The sequence below is a fragment of the Chlorocebus sabaeus genome, chromosome 4 (assembly GCF_047675955.1).
Source record: "Chlorocebus sabaeus isolate Y175 chromosome 4, mChlSab1.0.hap1, whole genome shotgun sequence".
Lineage (NCBI taxonomy): Eukaryota > Metazoa > Chordata > Mammalia > Primates > Cercopithecidae > Chlorocebus > Chlorocebus sabaeus.
Window position 1 is genome coordinate 6,712,984 of NC_132907.1, and position 18,070 is coordinate 6,731,053.

The 18,070-nt window shown below is 35.2% G+C and overlaps 1 protein-coding gene across 5 annotated transcripts in view; it reads right to left on the bottom strand.

The window, feature by feature from the left end:
• POLR3G (RNA polymerase III subunit G) overlaps positions 1–18,070 on the bottom strand; it is a 41,141-nt gene that overhangs the window by 8,370 nt on the left and 14,701 nt on the right. For 3 of the 5 annotated variants that reach the window (XM_007978052.3, XM_007978051.3, XM_007978043.3), the window contains exons 4-6: positions 10,588–10,644; positions 8,630–8,680; positions 4,383–4,465 (exon numbers count right to left, since the gene is read on the bottom strand). In XM_007978052.3, coding sequence (XP_007976243.1) covers positions 4,383–4,465; positions 8,630–8,680; positions 10,588–10,644 — 191 coding nt within the window. The remainder of the gene's footprint in view (positions 1–4,382; positions 4,466–8,629; positions 8,681–10,587; positions 10,645–18,070) is intronic. The other 2 variants (XM_037982212.2, XM_007978063.3) reach the window with 1 other exon arrangement.

The following is an 18,070-nucleotide window of genomic DNA, read 5'->3' on the forward strand; positions in this document are numbered from 1 at the left end:
AAACTATCAGTCAACTCAAGAAAGAAGGAATTTACTATCTCACCATGAAACCAGCATTTTCTTTGATTTTGTTACTTAATAATTGGGTTTCAGATTAATACTGGGCTTATCAGCTCTAATGCACAATGCTTAATTTCCCTCCTACCTTCTCTTTTTTTCTGAGAGAAAGTCTCGCTCTGTCACCCAGGCTGGAGTGCAGTGGCACGATCTAGGCTCACCGCAGCCTCCTCCTCCTGGGTTCAAGTGATTCTCCTGCTTCAGCTTCCTGAGTAGCTGGGACTACAGGCGCACACCACCAAGCCTGGCTAATTTTTTAGTAGAGACAGAGTTTCTCCATGTTGTTCATGCTGGTCTCGAACTCCTGGTCTCAAGAGATCTGCCCACCTTAGCCTCCCAAAGTGCTGGGATTATAGGCATGAGCCACAGTACCTCGTGGTCTATCCTACCTCCTTCTAAAATATTTGAGGTGACTTAGTTTATGGAGAACTTTTTGGATGTTATTTTGTTTTCCTTCTAACATAAAAGGAGAAAAAAGAAGGTAATAGTATTATTTCAAAATGTCTATGTTTCACTTTATACATGAGACCATTTAACACTATTATTATAATAGCAAGTCATCCTGGGCTAGATTATCCTAGTTGCATTTTATCTGTGTCTTTATCTCTTTTCTCTCTCATTATTTACTTCCTGTTGCCAGGAATTCTTGTTTCTTAATATATCTGGCAGATGGAGAAGAAAGAGATAAATTAAAACTCAAATCACAGTCAATACCAGCAATTATTAGAAATTCTAAAAAAGAAGACAAAAGAGAGATGCAGTTTGGAAAGCTTTGATTCCATGAGAGTTCCACTTATCCACAAGAGGAACCATCAGGCAATAGTACACAAAATTAACTTTAAAATTACATCTTTGTATTTTTATTAGGACTACCAACAATTTTTTTCATTTAATAAAAAGTGACCTATATTCATTACTGTCATTATCTGTTCACTAAATTGTACTATGCTCAATTTGCACATATGATAGAATTTCACAAGTTTTCCAAGAGTCAATAATTTCACATATTAATACTCATAATTAAGGCATAAATCACCTCAGCTAAAATGTGATTAGTCCCCTAAACAGAAATTGGAATATTAATGCATGAATCTGCAAACACTCCATCTCTATTATAAAGTATTTGCTTTGTAGATTACATATAGAGAGAAAACAGGTTTTATATCTGGAGTAACTACAACTTAGCTATTCCTTTATTGGTTCTTAAATGCGTATCTTTAAAAATTGTAATTAATTCAAATTTGAATTTAAGGAAACCAAAGACAATAGAGAGACTACATTAGATAGGCTCAATTTCTAATCAAAATTCAAACTCTACCTTTCCTGTCTACTTAACCCACTCAGGCAGAACAAATAACACCAAGGTAATAGACATAAGATGATTTATCTTGATACCGACTCATATGTTGTCTTATATGAGTTATTACTACAATATAATGTGTGCAATTTTTCCAAATGGAAATCCTTTTGGAAAAGTGCAAGTAAAGCGTGCTTATGGATCTTTTGCAGCATCTATAATAAGATATACACACATATATGATGCTATGTTAATATTATAACTTTTTTTTATATTTTAATCAGATCACAGTAAAAAGACCTGCAACCAATAAGTTTGTGTAGTTAATAGGAAATTGTAGTGCCATATTTATTTAGCTCTGTGCAGGGTACACACTATGTCTAAAAAATCATGCTATTATTTTATAATTAAGAACATAGTTATTTAAAACAGTTATGTAAAAGTATGTTTTTTTTTTTTTGGAGAAGGAGTCTTGCTCTGTCACCCAGGCTGGAGGGCAGTGGCACGATCTCGACTCACTGCAAGCTCCACCTCCCAGGTTCACATCATTCTCCTGCCTCAGCCTCCCGAGTAGCTGGGACTATAGGCGCCCGCTACCACGCCTGGCTAATTTTTTTGTATTTATAGTAGAGACTGGGTTCCACTGTGTTAGTCAGGACGGTCTCGATCTCCTGACTTCGTGATCAACCTGCCTCAGCCTCCCAAAGAGCTGGGATTACAGGCATGAGCCACCACGCCTGGCCAAAAGTACTTTTTAAATACAGTATTCATTCAGTGCCACATAGGAACTAGGAAGTCTATATTTCTATTATTGCTATCTCAAATATCTTTTAAAAAAATTCTCATCTTTATTTCCACCATATAGATCTAAATCAGACTCATAAAATAGGTTAAAAATAGCAGATTTATACAACTTTTTAATAAAAACTGATCTCAAAGTCACATACATTGTCTCACTGCTTCATTCCTTTGGCATTAAGCTACTAGTTTCAGCTCTTCTACTTACTAGTCTCCATTTTCTCTCCTGTTGAGATTTAACCATCTAACCTTACTACTTTACAGATTTAAGAATAAAATGAATAATATAAAGACACTGAAAACAGTGTTCAATTATGGACAGAGAGCAGTTCTTCTGGTTTAAATATTATACAGCCTTACAGCCACCATACAGAGCCTCCTGTTATGCAGAAAAAAGAAACCTCAGAGATTAGTTTACCACCAATTACTCACACATTAATCATGAGATTTGAATGTATGTCACTCCCTATCCATCCATTAATGTACTATTATAAAAAAATTTGGAACTGTTTTTGCTGAAAACATCAGCAATAAGAGAGTCATCTGGGAACAACTTTTGCTCTACTAAACTCATTGGTATTTCTAGATTTAAATTTCCAGTTTTACCAGTGTGTGTCCTGAAAAAGGTGTTTAAATGTAGAGAATATGGAAACACAATTTGTTACCAGGAGAAACCACACCCAGAGGTCCAGATCAATCTTCCTTACAGCACATGTCATCTTAGTAAGTTTTCTCCAGGAAGCTTTAAGCATAGCCAGAACCTGAGTTCAATCAATACAAACTGGCTAGAACTGCAGTCCCATCATTCCAGTATAGTTAAACCTGACAGTTATCATTGCTCCTTCGTCAGTAGTCTTGCTTTATTTTTCAGACATGTTATCTCTAACTCAAGTACTGGTCAAATAATAAAATAAAAATATGAGTTTCCACTACCAAATAGCTGTGCCTACTTGGCCAGGCAAGTAAAAAATTTAAAGCCTTGACTTCCTCATCTGTAAAGAAGGAATAATATCCACCTCTCCTTGTTGTTATGAACTTTTATGAACATAACATATGTAAAGAGCTCATCAAGGAGGCTGGCACAGAATAAGTTTCAATAAAGTGTTAACTGCTACTGTCATCATCATCATCAAAGCAAGACAATGCATGCACTGATAATGGTAGTTAATTGGTATAATCTCCATAAAGAGCAATGTAACAATAGCTATCCATTTCATACAGTGCACGTAAGTACTGACCAAATATTGTAGAAAACTACCCTACACATGTGAAATGACATACTTAACATGAATTCATTGCAGCATTGTTAATAACAGCAAAACACTAGATGAAACATAATGTCTGTATGTCCAATTATGTAGGACATTAAATAAATAAATTACAGTTCATTTTTATAGTGCAGCCAAAAAAAAAAAAAAAGGATGAGGTAACTCTACACAGACTGATATGGAACCACATCCAAGGTATTTTGTTAAGTGATAAAATGAAAATGCAGAATGTAATATGCTACCTCTGTCTTTAAAGAAAAAAAAAAAAACCTCGTATTTGCTATGTATGAAATACTTCTGAAAAATACATATAAGAAACTAGTAACATTGGTTGCCTATAGGAAGGGAACTGGATGACTAAGGAAAGGAATAGGAGGGAAATTTTTCAGTGTTTTAACCTTCTGAATCTTACATTTTTAAATTTTTGAAATATTTAAATTTTTAAAATTTTCAGTGTTTTAACCTTCTGAATCTTACATTTTTATTTGTGAAATATTTAAAGAAAGCTATAATAATAAGTTCTATAAAATACAGTTTTCCCTCAATATTCAATACTTAAGACCAAAAAAAGCATTAAAACAGTACATATTAACCAACAGGAGGAAAAATGAGAAGTTTTTAAAAGAATTACATATGTAACTCTTTGTAAAACTTTTTCATGTTTCCCTCCCCCTGCATGATTCAAATACAAGCGGAAAGGGGGATACAGTGAAAAAGAAAGAGGTGACAGAAGATGAGGTAAGTGGCCAGGCAAGTGGTAACAAAGGACAGGACAGACCCTCCATATCTCCCAGCCCACAAAGTTCAAACCTTCCCAGTTACCTTATACGCTGGGTTCGCTTCTGCCAAATTTTCATTATTAAAAAGTAAGAGAATGCTAAAAGGTTGAAACAAGAAAGCAAAAGGAGGTAGGATCTTTTACATTTTTTCAGTTCACTTGTATAGTAAGAAGAAAACCTTACCTCAATTTTTTTCAACACATCTGCAGTATTAGTGAGTGATGTGCCTTTGCCTGCGTCTTTTGCCTTTTTGGGTTTTGGGCCTGCTGAAGTAAAACTACCAGTTAACACATTTTTCTGCAACTGCAACTGTGTATTATATTTCCTTGTCTTTGTGTATGCTGTCCAGCATTGTGCTACTGCATCCTAGGCAGTCACATAGTTTCCAGAGTAAATTAATTTTCTCAAAGAATAAACAAATCACACCTCACCAATTTTCCAATGATGAAGAATAAATGATAATCACTTAATAGGATTTTTCTTTTTTTAAGACTGAAGTATATTTTTTACTAGTACTGAAAATTGGTACTGGCAATTAATATCATTAGGGCCAAAACTGCTAAAATGTTGCCTCAGATAGAGAAGTACCAAGAGTATAGTGAAAGGCTCCCACAAATCCACCTGCACTGGCTTCTCCTTCACTGATAAGTGTACTTCATTCTAACCAGAGGAATCTTACCAGGTGTGCAAAATAAAAAGGAAGTGCAGGATAAATATTCTTTTCGGCTTTAAAGTCAACTATAGATGTGTGATCCTCTAGGACATGACCAGTATCATTCAGGCACAAGTATTTTATTATGAAAATAATATACTTGCCCAATAAAAACCAATGGTATAAAAGACAGAAGATAAATTGCCATATCTCAAAATTCTGCATTCAAGCTAAATATTATATACTGTATCTTTAAAATAAAATAAAAATATGTCTGCCTTAAATACATATGTGCAAAAAATGTAAATTGTGTATGTACTTCAAATACGTGCATTTGCCAATGGTGAAAGAGATGACAGTGCAACACACAGTATCTGGAATAAAGATTACAATAGTTAAACTGAATATACTCACCATATGAATCTGAAAACTCAAAAGCATATAAGTGAAATAAAATGTTGTAATGGCTTTGGGCTACATAATTTTTTTTCTACTCCTATCAAAACTATTGCATTTTGAGGCTATTCTGAAAGTGCAGGGTCTAGAGAACTATTTCACATATAAATTCTGCCAGTCAGCTACCAAAGCAATATGATAAGCGACAAAATTGTCCCATTGTGGTCAGAGAGTATTACAGTTCTTTTCCAAAATAAAACTAAACACTTAGAAATTACTTTGCAAGAGGAAAATGTGGCTCAGGAAGATGTAATTTTGTTAAAGATTAACATTTAACCTACAAAAGAAAATTTTTAGATTGTGGTAGATGACCCATAACTGATGGAATTACAATTTACTGTGTTATACTGAATTGCCCCTCAGGGAATTACTGAGCTCAGAGCTCCCAAACATATGTATTAGTGGTTCCTCAAACAAAAGTAGTAGCTAAATTTAATGATGGGTAACTTTCTCTGACCCTCTTGGGGGCAAAGACTATTTAATATGAACTGTAACAAATAAAATATGGCATCACATATGAGCAAGATCTCAAGAAATATAATATTAATGCCAAAAAACATTAGCTAAGAATGTATTCTACTTACATCATGAAGTCTTTTTCTAAGAACTTTTTATCAAATTATTTAATTTCATAACATAAACCTTTGTTAAAGGGATACTAGAATATCCCTTTAACAATGGGTCAGAATATGGTCAGGTAAGTAAACTAATTTTTTTTCCCATCTTTGACCAAGTATCTGCATATATTTGAATAGTTTCCTTTAACACATGGCAGTAGCTGGTTCTTCAAGAAACAACTGTTTTCAGCCTTTGACTCTATTGTTACTGTTCACTTTTATGTAAATCAATGGAGGACATCTTAACAAAAAGGAGAGTCCAAGCCTATCAGAAACAAGACATAAAAATTACACAATATGTAATAAAAAATACTAGAGCAACATGAGAAACAAAGTTTCATTGTTGCTTTGTTTATTAACAAATGGAAATCCTGATACATTGGGAGCTTTTACTAATGATTAATGTGGGTATAAAATCCCAGGGATGACATATTTGAAAACGTTAACTCCTCCAAAGTGAACACATTCTTTTCAGCTTTAAAGTCAACTACAGATGTGTGATCCTCTAGGACATGACCAGTATCATTCATGCACAGGTATTTTATTATGAAAATAATATATTTGCCCAATAAAAACCAACAGTATAAAAAACAGAAGATAAATTGTCATATTTCAAAATATTCTACATGCAAGCTAAATATGATTATATACTGTATCTTTAAAATAAAATAAAAATACATGTGCAAAAAATGTAAATTGTGTATGTACTTCAAATATGTGCATTGTATTGTATGTCAATTATATCTCAATAAAGGTGTTAAAACAGGGAACGGGAATTCCTTCTCTTCTGTTTGTTGATAACCCCACTGTTCTTAACCTCGCTGGCTACCGTCCTTTTTCACTCTTCATTCTTCATAGCAAAATTCTAAGAAGACTCATGTATGCTAGCTGTCTCCATTTCCTAAGCTCCATTTACCAGTTAAGCCATTCCAATCTGGAGTCTACCTCTGCGAATCTTTCAAAAAGCTCTCACTGAGGTCACCAATAACTGACACGTCAAAAATGAGCGAACATTTTCCAGTCTTCATCCTATTTGACCTCTTAGAAGCAATGTCTTAACATCTTTTAACATTGTTGACCACCTTTCGAAATACCAGACTACCTTGTGTAACTGCTCTCCTGGTTCTCCTCCTCCCTCTCTCTTTCCAGTTTCCTTCTTTGCCATTCAGTCTCCTCTACCAGCCCATTAAATGTTGGTATTCCTGTAAGCTCAGGTTTAGGCCCTCCTTTCTTCTAATTATCTAATTCTGCCCTAGACCATCTCACCCTTTCTTTTGGTCTCAATGATCGTATCTCTGATAATGACTACAGTCTCCATTTTGAAGTCCATTCCCCTGTGTCCAACAATATATTTAACATTTCTATTTGTATATTTCAAAGGAACCATAAGTAACACCTTTGAACTGAACTTCTGATTTTCTCTCACAAACCTGTTATTTCCCTATTTCCTCTCCCACAACTGTGTCTCAGTAAACTCCTACTCATCCTTCAATCTCAACTCCAGTTCCATTTCCTCAAAGAACCCTTCCCAATGAGGACAGTGTGTTTTTGTTTAATGATTTTACCCCATTCGACTACAAGCTCCATGAGGGCAAGGATTATTCCCACTTTGCTCAGTTTTATTCCTGTCAACACAATGTCTGGCAATAATAGATACCTATTTACTGAATGAAATTACTAAAGAAAAACAAACTGCAAACATTCACTTTGGCATTCTTCTATACAACATAAAACTCTATTTTATTGGTTTCCCAATTTTAAAATGTTTTAGCAATAATTCATACTGTAGCCACTATAATAAAAAATCTGCAATTATGCAAATGAAAAGGTCCACAGTAATTGAAAAGTCTTTCTTAGCATCTCCAGGATTCCACAACTAAAGGAAAATCCTAAGTGAATAAATACAGAAAACCAAATATTGCATGTTCTCACTTATAAGTGGGTGCTAAACACTGAGCACACATGGACATAAACATGGGAACAATAGACATAGTGAACTACTAAAGTTGGGAGGGGAGGACGGGGTGGAGTGGGTTAACTACCTATTAGGTAGTACACTCACTACCTGGGTGCAATATACCAATGTTAACAAACCTGCACATGTACCCCTGTATGTAAAATAAACACTGAAATTTCTAAAAAGATATAAAATTTACACAAAGAAAAGGCAACAACTAAGGGAAAAAAACACCCAAAAGATAAACAACAAAAAACAAGCTTTAGCAAAATAGTTATAATACATTTTTATATATACATGGGGACAGAGAGAGGGAGAGAGAGAGTCAGGGTCTTAGTGTGTCAAGGTTTTGCTCTGTCTTCCAGGTTTAAGTGCAGTGGTGCAATTTGGGGTAACAGCAGCCTCCGCCTCTTCGGCTCAAGTGATCCTCCCACCTCAGCCTCCCAAGGAGCTGGGACTACAGATGCACGCCACCACACTTGGCTAATATTTGTTTTAACTTTATGTAGAGACAAGTTCTCACTATGTTGCCCAGGCTGGTCTCAAACTCCTTGGCTCAAGTGATCCTCCCACCTCAGCCTCCCAAAGTGCTGAGATTACAGGCATGAGCCCCCCTTGTCTGGCACAAAATACTTTAAGAAAAGCATTAAGAACAGTTGAGTATAATTTTGGGTTGACAAGTCCATATTAACAGAATGTAAGAAATAACCTTTTCCTACCTGAATTACTATTATATTAGTGAATGTACCTTTTTTACATTTATTTCTTGGCATCATCTCTCTTGGAAGTCTTCTCCAATCTGTACATAAAATAAAAAATAAAAAAATTGCAGTTTCCTCTAGGAATTAGTGGCATTAAATATAACTATGTGAAGGACACGATAGTTGTCCAGGAAATGACAATAAAGTGCCTTAGTATCTGACTTTACAAATTTAGCTTGAAACATAAAAAAACAAAATCCAAATATAACAGACAATGATACATTTTCTCCTATAAAGAAAAGTTTATTACAATAGCTTTGAAACAGTGCTATAAAATTTTTTTGGGAAGAAAATCTTATGGTAATTATTTGTGGGTGCTGGGATTATGACAGTTTTTCTTAAGTATTATTTATATTTATTTATTTGACTACTTTGTATTTCATAAGTTTTCTGTAGTTGATATATTTCTTATGCAACAAATTTTTTTTTCAAAAGTATGTTACCACAATCCCAACATATGCAAAATGAAATAAACAATTCTAACATCTGAAAACTTTAAAAATATAAATAGCTGTCAAAAATAAATTTCCTCCAATAAATAATTTTGCTTATATTACTTAAATAATTCCTCTAATGTGTCACTTTCTTTTAATTTTTAAGCACAGAGTTAAACAGAAAATTGAAGCAACATAAAAGTTGATTTAAAAATACTGCCTGCTAATAAAGAAATTTCGGAGCATTTTTACAAAGCATTTAAATCTCAAGTCATTTTACCTGAAAAATAAATTTTGCTTTGAATATATTTTAGTTTTTGTAAACTATTCATTTTAGATCATGACGGGAATATATAAAGAGAATCATTTGAGAGATGAATACTAATGAAATGGAAGAAATGAGAGACCTAAGTTGTTTCCAACCTTACCAACACTGAAAAGATAGTACTATAATCTGTGAAAACGATAATGCTATTAATGCCATTTATGGTTTTACATAAGGGCAGTTTCCATAAAAGACCAAGGACAGAGACATAAAAAGAATGTGAATTAAAATGAGAAGACCTGGGTTCTAACAGTATTGGCCACATGGCCTGACAGGTCACTTTAGTTCTATGACAACTGTTTTTATTTGCAAAATGAATGAGTGGGATGAGATCTCCTTTACGGCCCCTTCTAACTTGTCCATACTCAAGGTAAGCTTCTTTTTAGATATAGTTCTTTTGAAAAAGAAACCTAACAACTAAAACTAGTCTGCTTAAAAGAAAGGAAGATCCATGAGCTTGGCTTAAAATACCTTTAAAACAAGAATTTTGTTTTCTCTTCAAATGCCCTAAAATTGCTCAGGAGCATAGTATTTGTGCTTCTTGGTACTACAAATTAAAATTGTGATTGTGGCTAATTAAATTGGAAAATCCAAATGGTTTGTTTGGTCTGTCCTATTTTTACAAAAAATATATTTTAAGGGCCGGACACAGTGGCTCACGCTTGTAAATCCCAGCACTTTGGGAGGCCAAAGTGGGCAGATCACAAGGTCAGGAGATCAAGACCATCCTGGCTAACACAGTGAAACTCTGTCTCTACTAAAAATACAAAAAATCAGTCGCGCGTGGTGGTGGGCGCCTATAGTCCCAGCTACTCAGGAGGCTGAGGCAGGACAATGGCATGAAACCTGGAGGTGGAGCTTGCAGTGAGCTGTGATTGCACCACTGCACTCTAGCCTGGCCGACAGAGCGAGACTCCATCTCAAAACAAAACAAAACAAACAAACAAATATACATATATATATATAGTTTAAGAACTTCCACAAAAGCACTTCAACTCTTCCTTGTTTTAGCATAAAAATCTTTTCACCTTAGTTTCTAACAGATTTATATTACTAATTAATCACAATAAAAGAACCAGACTCAATTTTCCTATGGTAAAAATAGAAAACTTAGCCTAAAAAAAAAATATGAGGTGAGAGAGACAGCCTTTAAAAATTGTTTCCATATTGTGTGTTTTGCAGTTACCTGGTATCCATTCTTCCTTGTTTACCTTCATGTATCTTTTACTATACCTTTCAATATCTAGGAGAAAAAAAGAATAAAGAACTCATTAGGAAAATCAAGAGTAACCCTGAACTTAAGCCATTCCTTTAAGATAATTGAAAACAAGAGATAACATTTTTTATTTCACATGCAGGGAGTTTCCTATATTTGTACATAAGAGAATGGGAAAAAGGGTAAGGATAGGCAAGGTTGGACTTGGTGAGGGGTTACCAATGTGAGGCATAAATGAGTAAGCTGCAAGCCCTACATGCCAACTGCTGAAAACTCTGCAGGGACCCTCTGAGCTTGCCAAAATCAGTAAAGCCACAACTGCGGCTCTTGCTTCAGACTGGTCCACCTTATCACAAGAAACACCCTTAAGGAGGGCACAAACTCTTTCCTAGCAGCACAAGTTGGAAAGCAACACTATCACACAAAAGCTTGAAGCCATGTTCATCATAAAAAGTAGTTCAGGAGTTAGTCATGAAAAGCAAAAGGTAATACTAAAGATGAATAGATAAAAATCAGGGACCAAATACATACTGATTTTTCTTCTATGTTAAAAATATGCTTCCAAATAATACAACCACGTATGACAGAAAGGTAACTAAAATAAGCAGTAGATCAGAGACCAAGAGATCAGGTTTTTCTAGGTATTTTAACTGCTTGACTTCAGGTCAAATGTTTTAACTAATCTTGCCAAGTTTTTCACCTGTAAAACGAAGTCAGCACAAATGAGAGATTCCTAGCATTTGTAACACAACGACTTCTTTTTAAGAATTTTCTCCAAAACAGATTCCATATTTTAAATAATTTTAACCTTCAGTATACCAGAAAAAACAATTTTTAGCCTTTTTCCTCTGGGTACAATAGACCATTTTTTATATTTTAAAATATTTTTAGGTTAATTTCAAATAATGAAATACAGAGAATAAATAAAAAAGATAACAGATAAAAGAATAGCTATTGAAAACTAATCATTGGAACCCAATTAAAAAGGAGTATAAAGGATTTGAATAGACATTTCTCTAAAGAAGATACAAAAATGGACAAAAAGCATGAAAAGATGTCCAACATCACTAATCATTATGGAAATTCAAATCAAAACTACAATGAGATACTATGTTACAACCACTAGGATGGCTAGGATAAAAAAAACAATAAGAAACATTGGCAAGGATATGGAGAAATTTGAACCCTCATATATTATTGATAGGAATGTAAAACAGTACACCTGCTTTAGAAGACAGTTTGGCAGTTCCTCCATATGTGAAATACAGAGTTACCATATGATCCTATGTGCATACTCAACAGAAATGAAAACATACGTTCACACAAAACATGTACAGGAATGTTCATGACAGGATAACTTATGTAATCCTGAAAGTGAACTGACCCAAATGCCCATCAAGTGATGAGTGGATAAACAAAATGTGGCATATATCCATACAGTGGAATGTTATTCAGCCATAAAAAGGAATGAAGCACTCATATGTACTAAGCCATGAATGAACCTTGAAAACATTATGGCAAGTGAAAGAAGCCAGTCACAAAAAGACACATATTACAGGATTCCACTTATATGACATGGTCAGAACAGATAAGTCTCCACAGACAGAAAGCAGATTTCTGGTGCCACGGGTTAGAAGGAGGGAAGAGTAGGGACTGACTACTAAAGGTTACAGAATTTCTTTTCCGGATGACGAAAAGCTTCTAAAAACTTAGATAGTGGCTGGGCATAGTGGCTCACACCTGTAATCCCAGAGTGGCTGGGTGCAGTGGCTCACACCTGTAATCCCAGCACTTTGAGAGGCCGGGGCAGGTAGATTACTTGAGGTCAGGAGTTCAACACCAGCTGGGCCAACATGGTAAAACACCATCTATACTAAAAATACAAAAAAAATTAGCCAGGTGTGGTGGCGTGTGCCTGTAATCCTAGGTACTGAGATTACAGGTACTGAGATTGAGGCAAGAGAATCACTTGAATCCAGGAGGCAGAAGTTGCAGTGAACCTAGATCATGCCACTGCATTCCAGCCTGGGTAACAGAGCAAGACTCTGTCTCAAAACAAACAAAAATTAAATAGTGGTGTTGGCTGCATAGCTCTGTAGCTATATTAAAAGTCACTTAATTGTACACTTCAAGAAGTAAATTTTACACATGTGGATTGTGTCTCAGTAAAGCTGTTACTTAAAAATCATAAAACTAGGCCCAACACAGTGGCTCAGGATGGATGTAATCCCAGCACTTTGGGAGGCCACGGCATGTGGATTGAGTTCAGGAGTTTGAGACCAGCCTGAGCAATATGGTGAAACCCCATCTCTACAAAAAATACAAAAATTAGCCGGGCATGGTAGTTCATGCCAGTGGTTCCAGCTACTTGGGAGGCTATGGTGGAAGGATCGCTTGAGCCTGGGAGGTGGAGGCTACAGTGAGCTGAGATTATGCCACTGCATTCCAGCCTGGGTGACAGAACAAGATCCTGTCTCAAATAAAAATAAATAAATAAAGTTATTGGAGATTTTACTAAGCAATTAACTATAGCAAATCCAAATTTATATTACATGTTTTACTGGTTTTGAAGGTAAATTTAACCAAAATGGGCAAAGTCATTTGAATGCAGTTTTCTGTGCATCAGCTGCCATACACAAACCTAGAATATATGCCTTCTGTATTTCTTGATCCCAGATTCCAAATGCATCTTTAATAGGTTCTAACTTTTCATTTCCTCTGGTTCTTTTTCTCATAGGTGTATCATCTAAATAATTTCATATTACAAATGCATTTCTAGTACAATCTAGCTTATCACTACTTCCAAGTCTTCTTGTACTTACATATCTAAAATGCAATATTTTAAAAAACTTTCATGTCTCATACTTCTATTGAAGAGAGGATGGCCCAGCCATCTTCTTTGCTCTATACTTGCAAAATATTTTCATTATTAAATTTATAATCACCAATTAACATGATCAATCCAAAAAACAATTTCATGTCCATATAATCAATTTCCTTTTGATCATTATTGTCTCTGCCTTTATGTTGAGCATTTGCCAGTTACAAAACACATCAAATTAATTTTGGTGCATAAATATCATAAAACAAAACAAAAACGATCACCTCATTTTAGCAAATGGGATGTTCCAGGTTTTTGATACAAAGTATTACACGATGAGGTCTTTTTCTCTTTTTCAAAGATTGACTGTACAAGGTCACCATAATTCCTTTTTAATTCTCGGAGATAGTGTTTACTCATTGATTCTTGAATTTGAGAAAATTCACTGAAGACAATGTCATCTGAAGACTCAGTCTGAGATTTTGCTTATACAATCAATTTCATCATCATCATTAGCATCCAGAGAGCTATCTCTTTGCATTTGTCTTCTGATTCCTCTAAGAACTGTGGAATATGTTTTACTGTCAATTTTGGACATTATGAGCAGAAAATTAAAAAATTTTGAAATTTTCAATTGTATTAAATGAAAATTAAAACAGAGCAACTACAAATATGAAGGTCTCTGAAGACTTTATGTCTTCTTAAAACACAGATATAATACTTTGGACAATGCAACAGGAAAACTATATGATGACATAATAGTGATAACTTATTTCAACTGCACAGTCAATTCCATCATTCTCCCATTTTTTATATATATTTTTTTCAGTATAGTATGGAATGTCTGATGAATAATGATAAGGTAATATCTATGATGATGAAATAGGAAGGTATTTCAAGATAGAGAAAAAATAAGATCACTCAGATTCCACAGTTATCTTAGATATATAAAAGGGTTCAATGGGCTGATATGGTATTCTAAGATAAAACGAGTTTTCCTTTTTAAGTAAATTTCTGTTTCTTCTTTAGAAAACCTCTACGCAAGAATAAAAGTTATGAATATCAATCACACAAACAGTAAGAACTGCTCCAAAAATACCGTCAAAAATTTATATTGAGTCTCATGGACATGGATAATATAGCAAGAATTAGTAAGCCAAATTCCATTTATTCAGTAAGAGACCTATGGATGTATTTAAGTAAACGTATTATTTCCATTAAGCTGTGAGGTTCTGAAAATGACTTATGACACCATCACCACTGTCAGAATCATGTTTCTACCTCAAAGGACCCTGTAGTTCAGGAGCTTGAGCTAGAAACCACTGGACTGGATGATCTCTACATCCTCTTACAGCTAAAATTCACTAAATAATATTCATGGGTGTTTTTCCTTTATTACATAACAAATTTCGATGCAAAACACTAATCATTTCTATAATTCGACCTGAAAACATTAAAAACAAACTTTGAAGACACTGCAACATGAAAAATGTTCATTCCATGCCTTCAGTTCTTTAGGACTGATCTCAATGCCCTGAGCCACCAGCCACTTGACTATCAGGAAGTCTTGAGATCTCCCACCCTATTTGTCTGTCCTACTGTCTAATGATTTAGTTCTTTACAGTAGCCCTTAAGTCTCTCTTTCCTAAAGAACACAAGTGGCAAGTGATGCACCTGGCGAAGGCACAGTCATGCAGTATCTCTATCCGGAATATGATTCTGACAGTAGGGTGGTTCTGTTCAGTCTGGCCAATTCTTTTTCACTCATAGCATGGATATTATATAAATTTATACATGCACATATATACACATATTATATAAACCTATATACGCACATGTAAATGTATATATTTTATAGAAAAACCTTTATTTTTAACATGAGTGTTTTTTAAACACACTATATCAGGAAAGAGAGGTAAGCTGGGTGTGACGACTCAGGCCTGTAATTCCAGCACTTTGGGAGGCCGAGATGGGAGGATCGCTTGAAGCCAGGAATTTGAGACCACTGTGAGCAAAAAAACGAGACCGCTGTCTCTACAAAAAAAATAAAAATAAAAAATTAGCCAGGCATGGTGGTGTGTGCCTGTAGTCCCAGCTACTCAAGAGGCTGAGGTAGGAGGATCACTTGAGCCCAGGAGTTTGGAAGCTGCAGTGAGCTGTGATCGTGGCACTGCACTATAGCCTGGGTGACAGAGCGAGATCTCATCTCTAAAATACAAAATAAAACAAAAAAAAAGACAGAAGTAAACATGAAGATCTCAGGGAGAATGTACTTGTATCAATCTGGAAATTTCTATGCAAGAGTTTTCCCCTGAAAGAAATAAAAGCAAAAAAAAACCCTTGTATTTTTAAATACTTTATTGCCTAGTTATCAAAGATAAAGTGCCCCTGAATCCAAGTACAAGCCAACCACTCCCATAGACCAACAACAGAATTATAGTTTTTTGTTTGTTTGTTTGTTTGTTTGTTTTTAAGAGACAGAGTCTCGCTCTGTCACCCAGGCTGGAGTGCAGTAGCACGATCTCGGCTCACTGCAAGCTCCACCTCCCAGGTTCACGCCATTCTCCTGCCTCAACCTCCCGAGTAGATGGGACTACAGGCACCCGCCACCATGCCCCGCTAATTTTTGTATTTTTAGTAGAGATGGGGTTTCACCGTGTTAGCCAGGATGGTCTCGATCTTCTGACCTCGTGAGCCGCTTGCCTCAGCCTCCCAAAGCGCAGGGATTACAGGCGTGAGCCACCGCGCCCCACTGACAAAATTATGTTTTTAATATCCCTGTCTAAAACACTCACACAAATGCTTTAATTATTTGATACACTTTTTTTTTTTTTGAGACAGAGTCTCACTCTATTGCCCAGGTTGCAGTACAGTGACATAATCCCAGCTCACTGCAACCTCCACCTCCCCGGTTCAAACGATTCTCCTGCCTCAGCTTCCTGAGAAGCTGAAATTACAGGCACGGGTCACCACGCCTGGCTAATCTTTGTATTTTTAATAGAGACAGGGTTTCCCCATGTTGGCCAGGTTGGTCTCAAACTCCTGACCTCAGGTGATCCGTCTGCCTCAGCCTCCCAATGTGCTAGGATTACAAGAGTAAGCCACTGCGCCTGGTCTGATTTGATGTACTTTTAAATTAGACATGTGCTTTAATAACAACCACATTCAGCTAAGTAAATCTGTACCATAGAGAAAAGATCAATTTTAAAAGCACTAAAGTATACCCTGCATTACTATTTTTTCTAATAAGAATGAATACTGATTAGTTCATTTGGTCTTTTTGAAATCTTTAAAATGAAAAGTTTTATTTTAGAACTCAAACAGATGAAAGCATACAACATATTCATGGAAGTTAAAAATTTCAGTATTAGGCTGGGCGCGGTGGCTCACGTCTGTCTGTAATCCCAGCACTTTGGGTGGCTGATGCGGGCAGACTACTTGAGGTCAGGAGTTCCAGACCAGCCTGGCCAACATGGTGAAACGTCTCTACTAAAAATATCAAAATTAGCTGGGCACGGTATTGCGCGTCTATGATTCCAGCTACTCAGGAGGCTGAGATGTCAGAATCACTTGAACCCAGGAGGCGGAGGTTGCAGTGAGTCGAGACTGCACCACTGCACTCTAGCCTGGGTGAGAAGAGTGAGACTCCATTCTATTACAAAAAAACCAAAAACAATTAAGTATTTTTGAGATAAAATATCTCTTATCAAACCATTATATAACTCAAAGCAGCTATGTTTTGAGAATTAAATGAATTTGTCTAAAATGCTTCTTATAATTATAAGCACATGCTAAGATCATTACACAAGGCTTCCTTTTTTGACTCAGCCAATTTAAACTATTCTAGAGAGAGGAAAAATGGAATGTATTTTTAATACTAATGGAATGAGATGACACTATTAATTTCTCATGTTTTAATGATGTTGTTTTGAGAACTCAAAGATGGTATCAGTCTCTCTAATTTCAACAATCAAGGGCAGAAAGTGAAAAATCAATATAGTACTGCTGTGCTAAATAGCTACGCAGGAATCGTTTCCTTTCCTATAAAACCACTTCCCACTTCTAGTCTGAGACTGTTGAGCCCTCTCCAACTATAATGTTTCCTTTCTTCACTAAGCAGCACTAATGAACACATATTTTACATCATATCAAATACCTAAATGAAAAACCAAACAAAATCAAGTCTTAAAAATTTTTTTAACCTAAATATTAAATAATTGGAGACATGCATAAAGGTTTATGTATAATGATAATAATCACAGCATTATATATACAAGCAAAAAACTGGAAATAATCTTTAAAAAGAAGGAAATTAGTTACAGTTAATATTATATCCACAGAGTAGACTACCAGTCATTAAAAGTCATGTTTGCCAAGAATAATAAGGATATGTGAAAATGCTAATACGCTACTGAGTGAAAAAAGATACAAAGTAATATGAATCTAATTTTGTAAAGAGAATATGCATGCATAAGAAAAAATCTGGACTATATAACAAAATATTAATAGTGGTTCTCTAGACATAAGCATGGGTAATTTTTACTTTTCAAAATTTTCCTGTTTTTCATAATTTTCACTGAACATATAAAATTATTGTGAAAGCTACTTCTAAAAATAAAATATCAAAGTTTA